We start from the raw sequence: 16,357 nt of genomic DNA, 5'->3' as shown, positions 1-16,357 counted from the left end.
GCAAAATAATGTGTTGCCAAACTACTTTGATCTGTACCATTAATGTTTAGGAGTTATCAAGCAGATCAGAACAGATGGAATCTGATCTAAGACAATGGTTTACACAGGCAGCCCAACTCTTTTGACCAATCAGATCAGCTCTTTTGCCAATAATTGGACAAAAAGATCAGAATTGAGCTGCCTGTGTAAACGCAGCCTAACGGGCATCATGAACGATCAATCGGTTGCATCTAGTCATGGAAAATAATACAATGTTGTGACAGACTGTGGTGTATTTAGTATTTGGTTTATGTACGAGAAACATGAAGCAAACCTTTGTGATGTGTGCACATGCACAGTGGGACCCCTTAGTATTCAATCATATTCATATTCAAGCAGTTTGGTGAGACAGACAGACACAGACATACACTGGGACAGGGGGGAGAGTGCTCCATGGCAACTGGCTTGGGCTATAGCCTCCCAGTGGCCTGCTGGGGCCATGCTGAGGGGGTCATGTCAGACATCGACCCCCGTGGCGTCAGCCCCCCTCTCTCACATCTCTTCTGCTGCTGTCACCAGGCCTCCCTGCTGGCTTGTCCTAAAGCAGACACAAGCCCACCAGCCCTTGCCGGTAGGGGGTTGCTCCCATCTTCATTTTCCCATTTCAGCCATCTCACAATCTCTGCAATCCATAAAGCAAAGAAGGCTGTCTGTCTGTCTGTCTGTCTGTCTGTCTGTCTGTCTGTCTGTCTGTCTGTCTGTCCACTTCCCCCTCTCCTCTCCTGTCTATCAATCAAATGTATTTTTTAATCCCTTTTTACATCAGCTGATGTCACAAAGTGTTATACAGAAACCCAGCCTAAAACCCCAAGCAGCAAGCAATGCAGATGTAGAAGCACGGTGGCTAGGAACAACTCCCTAGAAAGGCAGGAACCTAGGTAAGAAACCTAGAGAGGAACCAGGCTATGAGGGGTTGCCAGTCCTCTTCTGGCTGTGCCGGGTGGAGATTATAACAGAACATGGTCTAGATGTTCAAATGTTCATAGATGACCAGCGGGGTCAAATAATAATAATCACAGTGTTTATAGAGGGTGCAACAGGTCAGCACCTCAGGAGTAAATGTCAGTTGGCTTTTCATAGCCGATCATTAAGAGTTAGAGACAGCATTTGCAGTAGAGAGGAGAGTCTAAAGCAGCAGGTCCGGGACAAGGTAGCACGTCCGGTGAACAGGTCAGGGTTCCATAGCCGCAGGCAGTTGAAACTGGAGCAGCAACACGACCAGGTGGACTGGGGTCAGCAAGGAGTCATCAGGCCAGGTAGTCCTGAGGTATGGTCCTAGGGCTCATGTCCTCCGAGAGAAAGAGAGTGAGAGAGTGGGAGTTAGAGGGAGCATACTTAAATTCACAAAGGACACCGGATAAGAAAGGAGAAATACTCCAGATATAACAGACTGGCCCTAGCCCCCCAACACATAAACTACTGCAGCATAAATACTGGAGGCTGAGGCAGGAGGGGTCAGGAGACACTGTGACTCTGTCCAACGATACCCACATACAGGGACAAACAGGCAGGATATAACCCCACCCACTTTGCCAAAGCACAGCCCCCACACCACTAGAGGGATATCTTCAAACCAGACTCAGGACAACTGATCTTTGGAGAAATACCCAGAATTAAAGAGGAGTCCGTAATTTGCTTTCTAATGATCATGATCTTTTTGTTAAAGAAGTTCATGAATTTATCACTGCTGGTGAAAGCCATCGTCTCTTGGAGAATGCTGTTTTTTAGTTAGCTTTGCGACAATATCAAAAATAAATTTGAGATTTTTCTTATTCTCCTCAATTAAGTTGGAAAAATAGGATGATTCTGCACGGTACTGTCTTTCCAAGCTAATCAGAAGACTTCCAGTTTGGTGTAGCGCCATTTCCGTTCCAATTTTCTCAAAGCTTGCTTCAGGGCTGGGGTATTTTCTGTATACCAGGGAGCTAGTTTCTTACGACAAATTTTGTGCGACTGCATCTAGGGTATTACTCAAGGTTAAATTTAGTTCCTCAGTTAGGTGGTTAACCGATTTTTGTACTCTGTCATCCTTGGGTAGGTGGAGGGAGTCTGGAAGGGCATCTAGGAATCTTGGGTTGTCCGAGAAGTTATAGCATGGCTTTTGATGATCATTAGTTAGGGTCTGAGCAGATTATTTGTTGTGATTGCAAACGTAATAAAATGGTGGTCCGATAGTCCAGGATTATGAGGAAAAACATTAAACACAATATTTATTCCACAAGACAAAACTAGGTCCAGGGTATGACTGTGGCAGTGAGTAGGTCCAGAGACATGTTGGACAAATCCCATTGAGTTGATGATGGCTCAGAAAGCCTTTTGGAGTGGGTCTGTGGACTTTTCCATGTGGATATTAAAGTAATCAAAAATGTGAATATTATCTGCTCTGACTACAAGGCCTGATAGGAGTTCAGGGAACTCAGTGAGGAACGCTGTATATGGCCCAGGAGGCCTGTAAACAGTAGCTATAAAAAGTGATTGAGTATGCTGCATAGATTTTACGATGAGAAGTTCAAAAGACAAAATTGTTTTTTTTCGGTAAATTGAAATTTGCTATCGTAAATGTTAGCAACACCTCCGCCTTTGCAGGATGCACAAGGGATATGGTCACTAGTGTAACCAGGAGGAGAGGCCTCATTTAACACAGTAAATTCATCAGGCTTAAGCCATGTTTCAGTCAGGCAAATCACATCAAGATTATGACCAGTGAATATGACCAGTGACAAGCAAATATGAAAGCAGGAAGCACCAGTGACTCGGTCTATAAAAAAATGGTCAGATGAAGCAGATGCTAAACTACAGGACTGCTTTGCTGTCACAGACTGGAACATGTTCCGGGATTCTTCCGATGACATTGAGGAATACACCACATCACTCACTGGCTTTGTAAATAAGTGCATTGAGGACGTCATCCCTACAGTGACTGTACGTACATACCCCAACCAGAAGCCATGGATTACAGGCAACATTCGCACTGAGCTAGAGGGTAGAGCTGCCGCTTTCAAGGTGCGGAACTCTAACTCGGAAGCTTACAAGAAATTACGCTATGCCCTGCCACGAACCATCAAACAGGCGAAGCGTCAATACAGGGCTAAGATTGAATCATACAACACCGGCTTCGACGCTCGTCGGATGTGGCAAGGCTTGCAAACTATTACAGACTACAAAGGGAAGCACAGCCGCGAGCTGCCCAGTGACACGAGACTACCAGACGAGCTAAATCACTTCTATGCTCGCTTTGAGGCAAGCAACACTAAGGAATGCATGAGATTATCAGCTGTTCCGGACGACTGTGTGATCCCGCTCTCTGTAGCCAACGTGAGTAAGACCTTTAAACAGGTCAACATACACAAGGCTGCGGGGCCAGATGGATTACCAGGATGTGTGCTCCTTGGCATGTGCTGACCAACTGGCAGGTGTCTTCACTGACATTTTCAACATGTCCCTGATTGAGTCTATAATACCAACATGCTTCAAGCAGACTATCATAGTCCCCATAGTTCTGTGCCCAAGAACACAAAGGCAACCTGCCTAAATGACTACAGACCCGTAGCACTCACATCCGTAGCCATGCAGTGCTTTGAAAGGCTGGTAATGGCTCACATCAACACCATTATCCCAGAAACCCTAGACCCACTCCAATTTGCATACCGCCCAAACAGATCCACAGATGATGCAATCTCTATTGCACTCCACACAGCCCTTTCCCATCTGGACAATAGGAACACCTATGTGAGAATGCTGTTCATTAACTACAGCTCAGCGTTCAACACCATAGTACCCTCAAAGCTCATCACCAAGCTAAGGATCCTGGGACTAAACACCTCCCTCTGCAACTGGATCCTGGACTTCCTGACAGGCCGCCCCCAGGTGGTGAGGGTAGGTAGGAACACATCTGCCACGCTGATCCTCAACACTGGAGCTCCCCAGGGGTGCGTGCTCAGTCTCCTCCTATACTCCCTGTTCACCCAGGACTGCATGGCCAGGCACGACTCCAACACCATCATTAAGTTTGCTGACGACACAACAGTGGTAGGCCTGATCACCGACAACAACGAGACAGCCTATAGGGAGGAGGTCAGAGACCTGGCCGGGTGGTGCCAGAATAACAACCTATCCCTCAACTTAACCAAGACTAAGGAGATAATTGTGGACTACAGGAAAAGGAGCACCGAGCACGTCCCCATTCTCATCGACGGGGCTATAGTGGAGCAAGTTGAGAGCTTCAAATTCCTTGGTGTCCACATCAACAACAAACTAGATTGGTCCAAACACACCAAGACAGTCATGAACAGGGCACGACAAAGCTTATTCCCCCTCAGGAAACTAAAAAGATTTGGCATGGGTCCTGAGATTCTCAAAAGGTTCTACAGCTGCAACATCGAGAGCATCCTGACCGGTTGCATCACTGCCTGGTACGGCAATTGCTCGGCCTCCGACCGCAAGTCACTTCAGAGGGTAGTGTGTTACGGTGCGTGAATGAGGACCCAAAAGCGAATTAACGTAAACAGAGCTTCTTTAATAACAAAACATAGGTAGGCTCAGATGGACCGGCAGATTCCGACAGGACAGGACAAGGTTGCAGCAAACATGACGATAGTCTGGTTCAGGCATGAATAACACAAACAAGAATCCGACAAAGACAGAAACAAAAACAGAGAGAGATATAGAGGACTAATCAGAAGGAAAAAGGGAACAGGTGGGAAAAGGGGTGACGAGGTAGTTAGGAGGAGACAAGGAACAGCTGGGGGAAAGAGGGGGAGAAAAGGTAACCTAAAACGACCAGCAGAGGGAGACAGGGTGAAGAGAAAGGACAGAAACAAGACACAACATGACAATACATGACATAGTGTGTACGGCCCAGTACATCACTGGGGCAAAGCTGCCTGCCATCCAGGACCTCTGCACCAGGCGGTGTCAGAGGAAGGCCCTAAAAATTGTCAAAGACCCCAGCCACCCCAGTCATAGACTGTTCTTTCTACTACCGCATGGCAAACGGTACCAGAGTGCCAAGTCTAGGACAAAAAGGCTTCTCAACAGTTTTTACCCCAAGCCATAAGACTCCTGAACAGGTAACCAAATGGTTACCCGGACTATATGTCTTGTGTGCCCCCCCTAACCCATCTTTTACACTGCTGCTACTCTCTGTTCATCTTATATTCATAGTCACTTTAACTTTACATTCATGTACATACTACCTCAATTGGCCCGACCAACCAGTGCTCCCGCACATTGGCTAACCGGGCTATCTGCATTGTTTCCCATCACCCGCCAAACCCTCTTTTTACGCTACTCCTACTCTCTGTTCATCATATATGCATAGTCACTTTAACCATACCTACATGTACATACTACCTCAATCAGCCTGACTAACAGGTGTCTGTATATAGTCTTGCTACTCTTATTTTCAAATGTCTTTTTCCTGTTTCATTTCTTTACTTACCTACACACAACTTTTTTTCTTCTTCTTCTTTTTCTCACCATTGGTTAGAGCCTGTAAGTAAGCATTTCACTGTAAGGTCTACACCTGTTGTATTCGGCGCACGTGACAAATAAACTTTGATTTGATTTGATTAGTTCATTGACTATAACTGCCTTGGAAGTGAGGGTTCTAACATTAAGTAGCCCTATTTTGAGATGTGAGATATCACAATCTCTTTCAATAATGGCAGGAATGAAGGTGGTCTTTATTCCAGTGAGGTTGCTAGAGCGAACACCGTCATGTTTAGTTTTGACCAACCGAGATCGAGGCACAGACACGGTCTCAATGGGGATAGCTGAGCTGACTACACTGACTGTGCTAGTGGCAGACTCCACTAAGCTGGCAGGCTGGCTAACAGCCTGCTGCCTGGCCTGCACCTTATCCCATTGTGGAGTTAGAGCCCTGTCTGTGTTCATAGATAAGATGAGAGCACCCCTCCAGCTAGGATGCAGTCCGTCACTCCTCAGCAGGCCAGGCTTGGTCCTTTGTGGGTGAGTCCCAGAAAGAGGGCCAATTATCTACAAATTATATATTTTGGGAGGGGCAGAAAGCAGTTTTCAATCAACGATTGAGTTGTGAGACACTGCTGTAGAGCTCATCACTCCCCCTTACTGGGAGGGGGGCAGAGACAATTACTCGATGCCGACACATCTTTCTTGCTGATTTACACGCTGAAGCTATGTTGCGCTTGGTGACCTTTGACTGTATGATCACTGATTCTAATACTGCGGGTAATGGAGTCGCCAATGATTTGGGTTTCAATTTGAGCTAATTGTGGGAGGCTTTCGGGTCTCAGACCCCGTTATGGGTGGAGGAGAGACAGGGGAAGGCTTGGCGTCTGACTCCGACTCATTGCTTAATGGAGAAAACCGGTTGAAAGTTTCTGTCAGCTGAATGAGCGACACCGGTTGAGCATTCCTACAGCATTTCCTTCCAGAAGCCATGAGAAAATTGTCTGGCTGCGGGGAATGTGAGAGGGGATTTGTACTACTTTCTGTACTTACTGATGGCACAGCTGCTGTTTCATCCTTTCCTACACTTAAATTAACCTTGCCTAACGATTGTGTCTGAAGTTGGGCTTGCAGCACGGCTATCCTCACCATAAGGCGATCGTTCTCCTGTATATTATGAGTACAGCGGCTGCAATTAGAAGACATCATGTTAATGTTACTATTTAGCTTCAGCTGGTGGAGGTTGTGTAGAATCATGTCCAGATAAAGCGTCAGGGGTGAAAAAATTGAATGAAAAAAGTAGAGTGGAAAAAAAAGAATATACTATAAAACAGTAATTAAAAAGTAAAAACCGTAAAGTTGGCAGGTAGCAAAGTAACGTTAGCAACAAACCACACAGCATCACGTAAACAAGTCCAGAAGTTGTGACCGGAAATGACAGAGACTGTCTGCCCCCTTCCCCGCTCTCTCCTCTGTCTGTCTGTCTCTGTCCGTCTGTCTGTCTGTCTGTCTGTCTGTCTGTCTGTCTGTCTGCCCCCTTCCCCACTCTCTCCTCTGTCTGTCTGTCTCTGTCCGTCTGTCTGTCTGTCTGTCTGTCTGTCTGTCTGTCTGTCTGGCTGTCTGGCTGTCTGTCTGTCTGCCTGCCTGCCTGTCTGTCTGTCTGTCTGTCTGTCTGTCTGTCTGTCTGTCTGTCTGTCTGTCTGTCTGTCTGCCTGCCTGCCTGTCTGTCTGTCTGTCTGTCTGGGGCTGTAGTGAAACAGATTGAGAGCTTCAAGATTCTTGGTGTCCACATCACCAACAAACTATCATGGTCCAAACACTCTAAGGGAGTCGTGAAGAGGGCACGACAAAGCCTATTCCCCCCACAGGAGTAAAAAGATTTGACATGGGTCCTCAGGTCCTCAAAAGGTTCTACAGCTGCACCATCGAGAGCACTCTGACTGGTTGCATCACTGCCTGGTATGGCAACTGCTCGGCCTCCATCCGCAAGGCTCAACAGAGGGTAGTGTGTATGGCCCAGTACATCACTGGGGCCAAGCTTCCTGCCGTCCAGGACCTCTATACCAGGCGGTGTCAGACGAAGGACCAAAAATGGTCAAATACTCCTGCCACCCTAGTCATAGACTGTTCTCTCTGCTACCGCACTGCAAACGGTACCGGAGCACCAAGTCTAGGTCCAAAAGGCTTCTACCCCCAAGCAATAAGACTCTTGAACAGCTAATCAAATGGCTACCCAGACCCCTCATTAACATGTTATTATCTATGCAGAGTCACTTTAACTCTACCTACATATACATATTACCTCAATTACCTCCACACAGGTGCCCCCGCACATTGACTCTGTACCGGTACCCCCCTGTATATATTCTCCACATTGACTCTGTACCGGTACCCCCTGTATATAGCCTCCACATTGACTCTGTACCGGTTCCCCCTGTATATAGCCTCCACATTGACTCTGTACCAGTACCCCCTGTATATAGCCTCCACATTGACTCTGTACCGGTACGTCCTGTATATAGCCTCCACATCGACTCTGTACCGGTACCCCCTGTATATAGCCTTGCTTGTTATTTTACTGCTGCTGTTTAATTATTTGTTATTCTGTTCTATTTTTTACTTATCCATTTTTTACTAAAAACTTATTTTATTTTTATTTTTATTAAAACTTCTTAAGCATTGTTGGTTAAGGGCTTGTAAGTAAGCATTTCACTGTGAGGTCTACACCTGTTGTATTCGGCGCATGTGACAAATACAATTGGATTTGAAGTTAGTTCTGAGATATGTGTGGTGGTTATAATAGTGACAGGTTAGTTGTGAGATATGTGTGGTGGTTATAATAGTGACAGGTTAGTTGTGAGATATGTGTGGTGGTTATAATAGTGACAGGTTAGTTGTGAGATATGTGTGGTGGTTATAATAGTGACAGGTTAGTTCTGAGATATGTGTGGTAGTTATAATAGTGACAGGATAGTTCTGAGATATGTGTGATAGTTATAATAGTGACAGGATGGGGAAAAGAGCATGATATCTCCTGGCAGTACATTCAAGTCCATTCCCAATCACAGACCAGTCCATTCAAGACCGTACCTAATCACAGACCATACCCTATCACAGACCATTCCCAATCACAGACCAGTCCATTCAAGACCGTACCTAATCACAGACCATACCCTATCACAGACCATTCCCAATCACAGACCAGTCCATTCAAGACCGTACCTAATCACAGACCATACCCTATCACAGACCATTCCCAATCACAGACCAGTCCATTCAAGACCGTACCTAATCACAGACCATACCCTATCACAGACCATTCCCAATCACAGACCAGTCCATTCAAGACCGTACCTAATCACAGACCATACCCTATCACAGACCATTCCCAATCACAGACTAGTCCATTCAAGACCGTACCTAATCACAGACCATACCCTATCACAGACCATTCCCAATCACAGACCAGTCCATTCAAGACCGTACCCAATCACAGACAATTGAACAATCATAGACCATACCCTATCACAGACCATACCCAATCACAGACAATTGAACAATGACAGACCATACCCTATCACAGACCATACCCAATCACAGACAATTGAACAATCATAGACCATACCCAATCACAGACCATACCCAATCACAGACCATACCCAATCACAGACAATTGAACAATCATAGACCATACCCAATCACAGACCATACCCAATCACAGACCATACCCAATCACAGACAATTGAACAATCATAGACCATACCCAATCACAGACCATACCCAATCACAGACCATACCCAATCACAGACAATTGAACAATCATAGACCATACCCAATCACAGACCATACCCAATCACAGACCATACCCTATCACAGACAATACCCAATCACAGACGATTGAACAATCACAGACACTAAAGCAAAATTACACTAAAGCACTAATAAACAATCGCAGAGGTTTTCACTGTGCACTTTGCAGTATTTGTCACATGCGCCGAATACAACAGGTGTAGTAGACCTTACAGTGAAATGCTGAATACAACAGGTGTAGTAGACCTTACAGTGAAATGCTGAATACAACAGGTGTAGGTAGACCTTACAGTGAAATGCTGAATACAACAGGTGTAGTAGACCTTACAGTGAAATGCTGAATACAACAGGTGTAGTAGACCTTACAGTGAAATGCTGAATACAACAGGTGTAGTAGACCTTACAGTGAAATGCTGAATACAACAGGTGTAGTAGACCTTACAGTGAAATGCTGAATACAACAGGTGTAGTAGACCTTACAGTGAAATGCTGAATACAACAGGTGTAGTAGACCTTACTGTGAAATGCTGAATACAACAGGTGTAGTAGACCTTACAGTGCTGACTTACAAGCTCTTAACCAACAATGCAGTTTTAAGAAAAAATTGTTAAGAAAGTATTTACTCAAATTAAACTGAAGTAAAAAATAAAAAATAAATAAAAAGAAGAAAAGTAACAAATAATTAAGGAGCAACAAAAAAACAACAGTAGCGAGGCTATATACAGTATAGGGTGTACCAGCACACACATTGAATATCTACTAGATAAGTGTGTGCATATCTATGTTTGTTATGATTACTATAGTTAGTATGGTAATAAGCCTAACACATTGGTCACAACGACAGCGTCATTGCATACAATTTTGCATAACTACGCAACTATGATCAACGCATGCATCTACCATCTACTGTACAATTTCATGCAAACATTACATTCAATGCACATCAACTGCTGCAATTTAAACGCAGCGTTCCAATGGAAATGAATGTACTTCTGGTGTACCAAAACGCAACGACGCTGTCAGTGTGATCGAGGCCCCCCCTCCCCATTAGACACACCCACCCACCTCCACTCCACCCCCCTCTCCCCCCTGGGTATTCCCATTGTGTATTAGTAACAGTGGTGACAACCAACAGGAGACACGGTGAGGAGCGTCACATTCTCTTCCCACACTGCCTTTACCCTGGAGATGGGTTGGTTTCATCTCCTCTCGCTGGCTGCACTAGAGGCCCAGTAGTACCCCAGTGGCCCAGTAGTACCCCAGTAGTACCCCAGTGCCCCAGTAGTACCCCAGTGCCCCAGTAGTACCCCAGTAGTACCCCAGTGCCCCAGTAGTACCCACTGCCCCAGTAGTGCCCCAGTAGCACCCCAGTGGCCCAGTAGTACCCAGTGCCCAAGTAGTACCCCAGTAGTACCCCAGTGGCCCAGTAGTACCCCAGTAGTACCCCAGTGGCCCAGTAGTACCCCAGTAGTACCCCAGTGGCCCAGTAGTACCCCAGTGGCCCAGTAGTATCCCAGTACCCCAGTAGTGCCCCAATAGTTCCCCAGTGGCCCAGTAGTGCCCCAGTACCCCAGTGGCCTAGTAGTACCCCAGAGGCCCAGTAGGTCCCCAGTAGTGCCCTAGTAGTACCCCAGTAGTGCCCCAGTAGTACCCCAGTGCCCCCTCCACTCCATGCTCTCCAACCCAACTGTTCGGACCAGTAGTGCCCCAATAGTGCCCCAGTGGCCCAGCTGTACCCCAGTACTGCCCCAGTAGTACCCCAGGAGTACGCCAGTGGCCCAGTAGTGCCCCAGTAGTACCCCAGTGGCCCAGTAGTACCCCAGTGCCCCCTCCACTCCATGCTCTCCAACCCAACTGTTTGGCCCAGTAGTGCCCCAATAGTGCCCCAGTGGCCCAGCTGTACCCCAGTACTGCCCCAGTAGTACCCCAGGAGTACGCCAGTGGCCCAGTAGTGCCCCAGTAGTGCCCCAGTAGTACCCCAGTAGTACCCCAGTGGCCCAGTAGTACCCCAGTGCCCCCTCCACTCCATGCTCTCCTACCCCACTGTTTGGCCCAGTAGTACCCCAGTAGTGCCCCAGTGGCCCAGTTGTACCCCAGTACTGCCCCAGTAGTACACCAGTAGCCCAGTAGTGCCCCAGTAGTACCCCAGTAGTACCCCAGTAGTACCCCAGTAGTGCCCCAGTAGTACCCCAGTAGTGTCCCAGTAATACTCCAGTAGTACCCCAGTAGTGTCCCAGTAGTACCCCAGTAGTACCCCAGTAGTGCCCCAGTAGTACCCCAGTAGTGTCCCAGTAGTACCCCAGTAGTGCCCCAGTAGTACCCCAGTAGTGTCCCAGTAGTACCCCAGTACCCGATCCACTCCATGCACTTCCACCCTACCATTTTAATTCAAGTCTCCAGGCAGCGCCACCCCGGACCTGGACTCGCCACGGTTCAACCCTAGCATGCCACTGAGGGAGACGGAAAGCCCACCTCCCTTTCCCACATCTACTGGCTATGGAGAGATGGAGTGAAATTCACAAGATAGTCACAGTCCTTGGTGATAGGTGGGGTTTCCCTCCTCTAATACTACTCATTCATATCCTACTGACTTTGTTTTGATAAAACACTTGTTTAGAGGCACTTTCAAGTAAATTATTAATTGCACCACAGGAGGTTGGTGGCACCTTAATTGAGGAGAATGGGCTCCTGGTAGTGACTGGAGTGGAATAGGTGGAATGATATCAAATACAACAGAGACATGATTTCCATGTGTTTGATACAATCCCATTTGCTCCATTCCGCACATTATTATGAGCCGTTCTCCCCTCAGCAGCCTCCTGTGAATTGCACATAGCATACAAGCATTCAAATGTTGACATGATGACTCTAAATAGAAAATACAGTATTTTATCAAAATTATAACAGGGATTGTTTCTCAGCCAGTACAGAGGTATGTTTACTTCACATTTATGTGCATTATCCATCACATGATGAACATCTAAAACGGTTGATGCAAATTAAATGCTGACACATCTCATTACCATAATCAGTATTATGATCATTCCAATCATGAATATCATCATCACTGTGTCAACTCTCGAGCCACCCCCCCCTCCCCCATATCAAGTAAGGAGGTTGAAGGAGATGATATGTATTTTCAGAAGGGGGGGTCAAATACCAGACGTGTTGCCATAGAGATAAGGTGCTCCCTGACGCCGTCGGGTCTCGGCCAAGTTGGATGTCATGGCAACCGGATAGAGACAGACACAGTGACAAGTCCACTGGGATATCGGGACAAGCTTGAAAAGTGCTCTCTCAACGGGATACCCCATCTCCATGTGTACATCATCTATAGATGGGGTCTTATCATGTACCCAGTCACTAATCCAAACATTCATATTAATTTTCATCAACCACCCATATTCTGACTCCCCTGATTAGTCTTAATGTCTGGCCCACACCTCTGTTCGTCTCTACTGAAAAGCGTTGGCAACTAGGAGGTCAAAGGTAAATCCAAGGGCATACATAAAGTATTCATACCTGTTAGCACACAGCGGCTGCCAGCTCACGTAAGTAAACTGGTTGTTGTGCTTCCCATGTATAGTTTGAGGTGACAGGTAGCAATGAGGCATTCATCTCTTTTTAAGAGCCAGGCAAGAGTCCTGTTACTGAGTAAAAATTGTAAACACACAGAGAGAGAGAGAGAGAGAGAGAGAGAGAGAGAGTGAAAGACTGGGTGTGCGAAAAGTTCATGGGCGAGCCGAGACTGCAGGAAAACTTGACCAGGAGCCATGGTTTGGCTTCCCGCTGTGTGGGGTCAAGGCCCTGATCAGACTCCATGTCAGTGTGCCCATTGTCTTCGTGGCAGTAGTGTAAGTTATTGGGTCTCCATAGTGATGGGGAGAGGAGACAGGGTGGCGGACGGCAGATGGGAGCTGCAGTGCTGACACAAGCCAGGACTGTACACTATAACGCATCCAGTCAACGTTATGCTGTAGGGGTAAATGCATTTTAAACAGCATTGCATACCCATCATAGCAGGTTAGTATTCATTTGCATCTGTACAGTATAACATATAACCTATAACCTGGTTTAAATAGTGTGATGAATATATGTGGCAAAGCAATGCATAAATAGTTTTTTTCTCTCCTATTGTTGGTGGATTGGTAGCATTTCAACCCATTAAGGTCTAAGAGTTTGAAGAGCAAATGAGTTGAATACAGGTGAGCAGGGGCACATAATGCAAGTATTATACACTGAAAGGTATACAAGAAAGTTAACGTAAATAAATGTGTGTTTTAAGATCATGTTTGTTCCATAGTGACATCACTCATTCCAAAAAAAGTGACGCTGGAATATGTTCTAAATTTAGCATGAATTAATTCCCTTTTTTTCCCTTCCATATAGCAAGGAGTCGCGTACTGTAAGATGAGTACGTGTTTAGGTCCAGCCAGCTCAAACCACCTCATTTCAACTCAATGCCAATGTTGTTTTCCCAATAAGTTACTAGAAGGAAGTTGATGAATGGTTATCAGTTTGGTCCTTAGAGCTATAGTCTAGATGTGCTGTGCTGTAATGCATCTAGTCGGCTACTTTCACACAAACTGGGCAGTTTTTTTGTGAGTAGCGTTGATGATATTAAAAAGAGTGGTTCACACTTGTAGTTGTCAAATGGATATCATGAGAACCCCAGCCCCAGCTCCATCCCCTACTCACTATCCAGCTCCAGCCCCTACTCACTATCCAGCTCCAGCCCCTACTCACTATCCAGCTCCATCCCCAGCCCCTACTCACTATCCAGCTCCAGCCCCTACTCACTATCCAGCTCCAGCCCCTACTCACTATCCAGCTCCAGCCCCTACTCACTATCCAGCTCCAGCCCCTACTCACTATCCAGCTCCATCCCCAGCCCCTACTCACTATCCAGCTCCATCCCCAGCCCCTACTCACTATCCAGCTCCATCCCCAGCCCCTACTCACTATCCACCTCCATCCCCAGCCCCTACTCACTATCCACCTCCATCCCCAGCCCCAGCTCCAGCCCCTACTCACTATCCAGCTCCAGCCCCTACTCACTATCCAGCTCCATCCTCAGCCCCTACTCACTATCCACCTCCATCCCCAGCCCCAGCCCCAGCCCCTACTCACTATCCAGCTCCAGCCCCTACTCACTATCCAGCTCCATCCCCAGCCCCTACTCACTATCCACCTCCATCCCCAGCCCCAGCTCCAGCCCCTACTCACTATCCAGCTCCAGCCCCTACTCACTATCCAGCTCCATCCCCAGCCCCTACTCACTATCCACCTCCATCCCCAGCCCCAGCTCCAGCCCCTACTCACTATCCAGCTCCAGCCCCTACTCACTATCCAGCTCCATCCCCAGCCCCTACTCACTATCCAGCTCCATCCCCAGCCCCTACTCACTATCCACCTCCATCCCCAGCCCCAGCTCCAGCCCCTACTCACTATCCAGCTCCAGCCCCTACTCACTCTCCAGCTCCATCCCCAGCCCCTACTCACTATTCAGCTCCATCCCCAGCCCCTACTCACTATCCAGCTCCATCCCCAGCCCCTACTCACTATCCAGCTCCATCCCCAGCCCCTACTCACTATCCACCTCCATCCCCAGCCCCAGCTCCAGCCCCTACTCACTATCCAGCTCCAGCCCCTACTCACTATCCAGCTCCATCCCCAGCCCCTACTCACTATCCAGCTCCATCCCCAGCCCCTACTCACTATCCAGCTCCATCCCATACTCACTATCCAGCTCCAGACCCTACTCACTATCCAGCTCCATTCCCAGCCCCTACTCACTATCTAGCTCCATCCCCAGCCCCTACTCACTATCCATCCCCTACTCACTATCCAGCTCCAGCCCCTACTCACTATCCAGCTCCATCCCCAGCCCCTACTCACTATCCAGCTCCATCCCCAGCCCCTACTCACTATCCAGCTCCAGCCCCTACTCACTATCCAGCTCCATCCCCAGCCCCTACTCACTATCTAGCTCCATCCCCATCCCCTACTCACTATCCAGCTCCATCCCCTACTCACTATCCAGCTCCAGCCCCTACTCACTATCCAGCTCCATCCCCAGCCCCTACTCACTACCTAGCTCCATCCCCTACTCACTATCCAGCTCCAGCCCCTACTCACTATCCAGCTCCAGCCCCTACTCACTATCCAGCTCCATCCCGAGCCCCTACTCACTATCTAGCTCCATCTCCAGCCCCTACTCACTATCCAGCTCCATCCCCTACTCACTATCCAGCTCCAGCCCCTACTCACTATCCAGCTCCAGCCCCTACTCACTATCCAGCTCCATCCCCAGCCCCTACTCACTATCTAGCTCCATCTCCAGCCCCTACTCACTATCCAGCTCCATCCCCTACTCACTATCCAGCTCCAGCCCCTACTCACTATCCAGCTCCAGCCCCTACTCACTATCCAGCTCCATCCCCAGCCCCTACTCACTACCCAGCTCCATCCACAGCCCCTACTCACTACCCAGCTCCATCCACAGCCCCTACTCACTACCCAGCTCCATCCACAGCCCCTACTCACTACCCAGCTCCAACCTCTACTCACTACCCAGCTCCATCCCCAGCCGCTACTCACTACCCAGTTCCAGCCTCTACTCACTACCCAGTTCCAGCCCATACTCACTACCCAGCTTCAGCCCCTACTCACTACCCAGCTCCAACCTCTACTCACTACCCAGCCCCTACTCACTACCCAGCTCCAACCCCAGCCATTACTCACCACCCGGCCCCTACACACCACCCAGCTCCATCCTCAGCTCCAGCCCCAGGCAAGAGTATTTGTATGTGTTTCCCCCCTGTGGACACGACATATATGAGGGTGGATGAAATAGCAGCTCTGTTATAGTGTCACCTAGTGGACATTCGTATCGCATACACCTCTAACCACAGCTTCAAACCTTACCGGCTGGCCTGCAAAGATCATTGTTTATTTAATCGATAATCTTATTTTATAATTTTATCCTGTTACAACAATATAATGAATTTCTTATTATGTAATTACCATTATGGATCAGATTGAAACCTTAATGAAATTAGCTAATATTGAAATAACC

At 47.7% G+C, this 16,357-nt stretch overlaps 1 protein-coding gene across 1 annotated transcript in view; it reads left to right on the top strand.

The window, feature by feature from the left end:
- Positions 1 to 16,130, top strand: part of LOC118964796 (uncharacterized threonine-rich GPI-anchored glycoprotein PJ4664.02-like) — a 28,610-nt gene extending 12,480 nt beyond the window's left edge. Inside the window, exons 3-4 of the mRNA XM_036979161.1 lie at positions 13,669 to 13,684; positions 13,926 to 16,130. Of these exons, the coding sequence (XP_036835056.1) occupies positions 13,669 to 13,684; positions 13,926 to 16,130 (2,221 nt within the window). The remainder of the gene's footprint in view (positions 1 to 13,668; positions 13,685 to 13,925) is intronic.
- Positions 16,131 to 16,357: the final 227 nt, after the last annotated feature.

This window comes from Oncorhynchus mykiss, chromosome 6 (assembly GCF_013265735.2).
Source record: "Oncorhynchus mykiss isolate Arlee chromosome 6, USDA_OmykA_1.1, whole genome shotgun sequence".
NCBI lineage: Eukaryota > Metazoa > Chordata > Actinopteri > Salmoniformes > Salmonidae > Oncorhynchus > Oncorhynchus mykiss.
The sequence above is the reverse complement of the archived record's forward strand: the minus strand, read 5'-3'. Positions and strand labels throughout refer to the sequence as shown.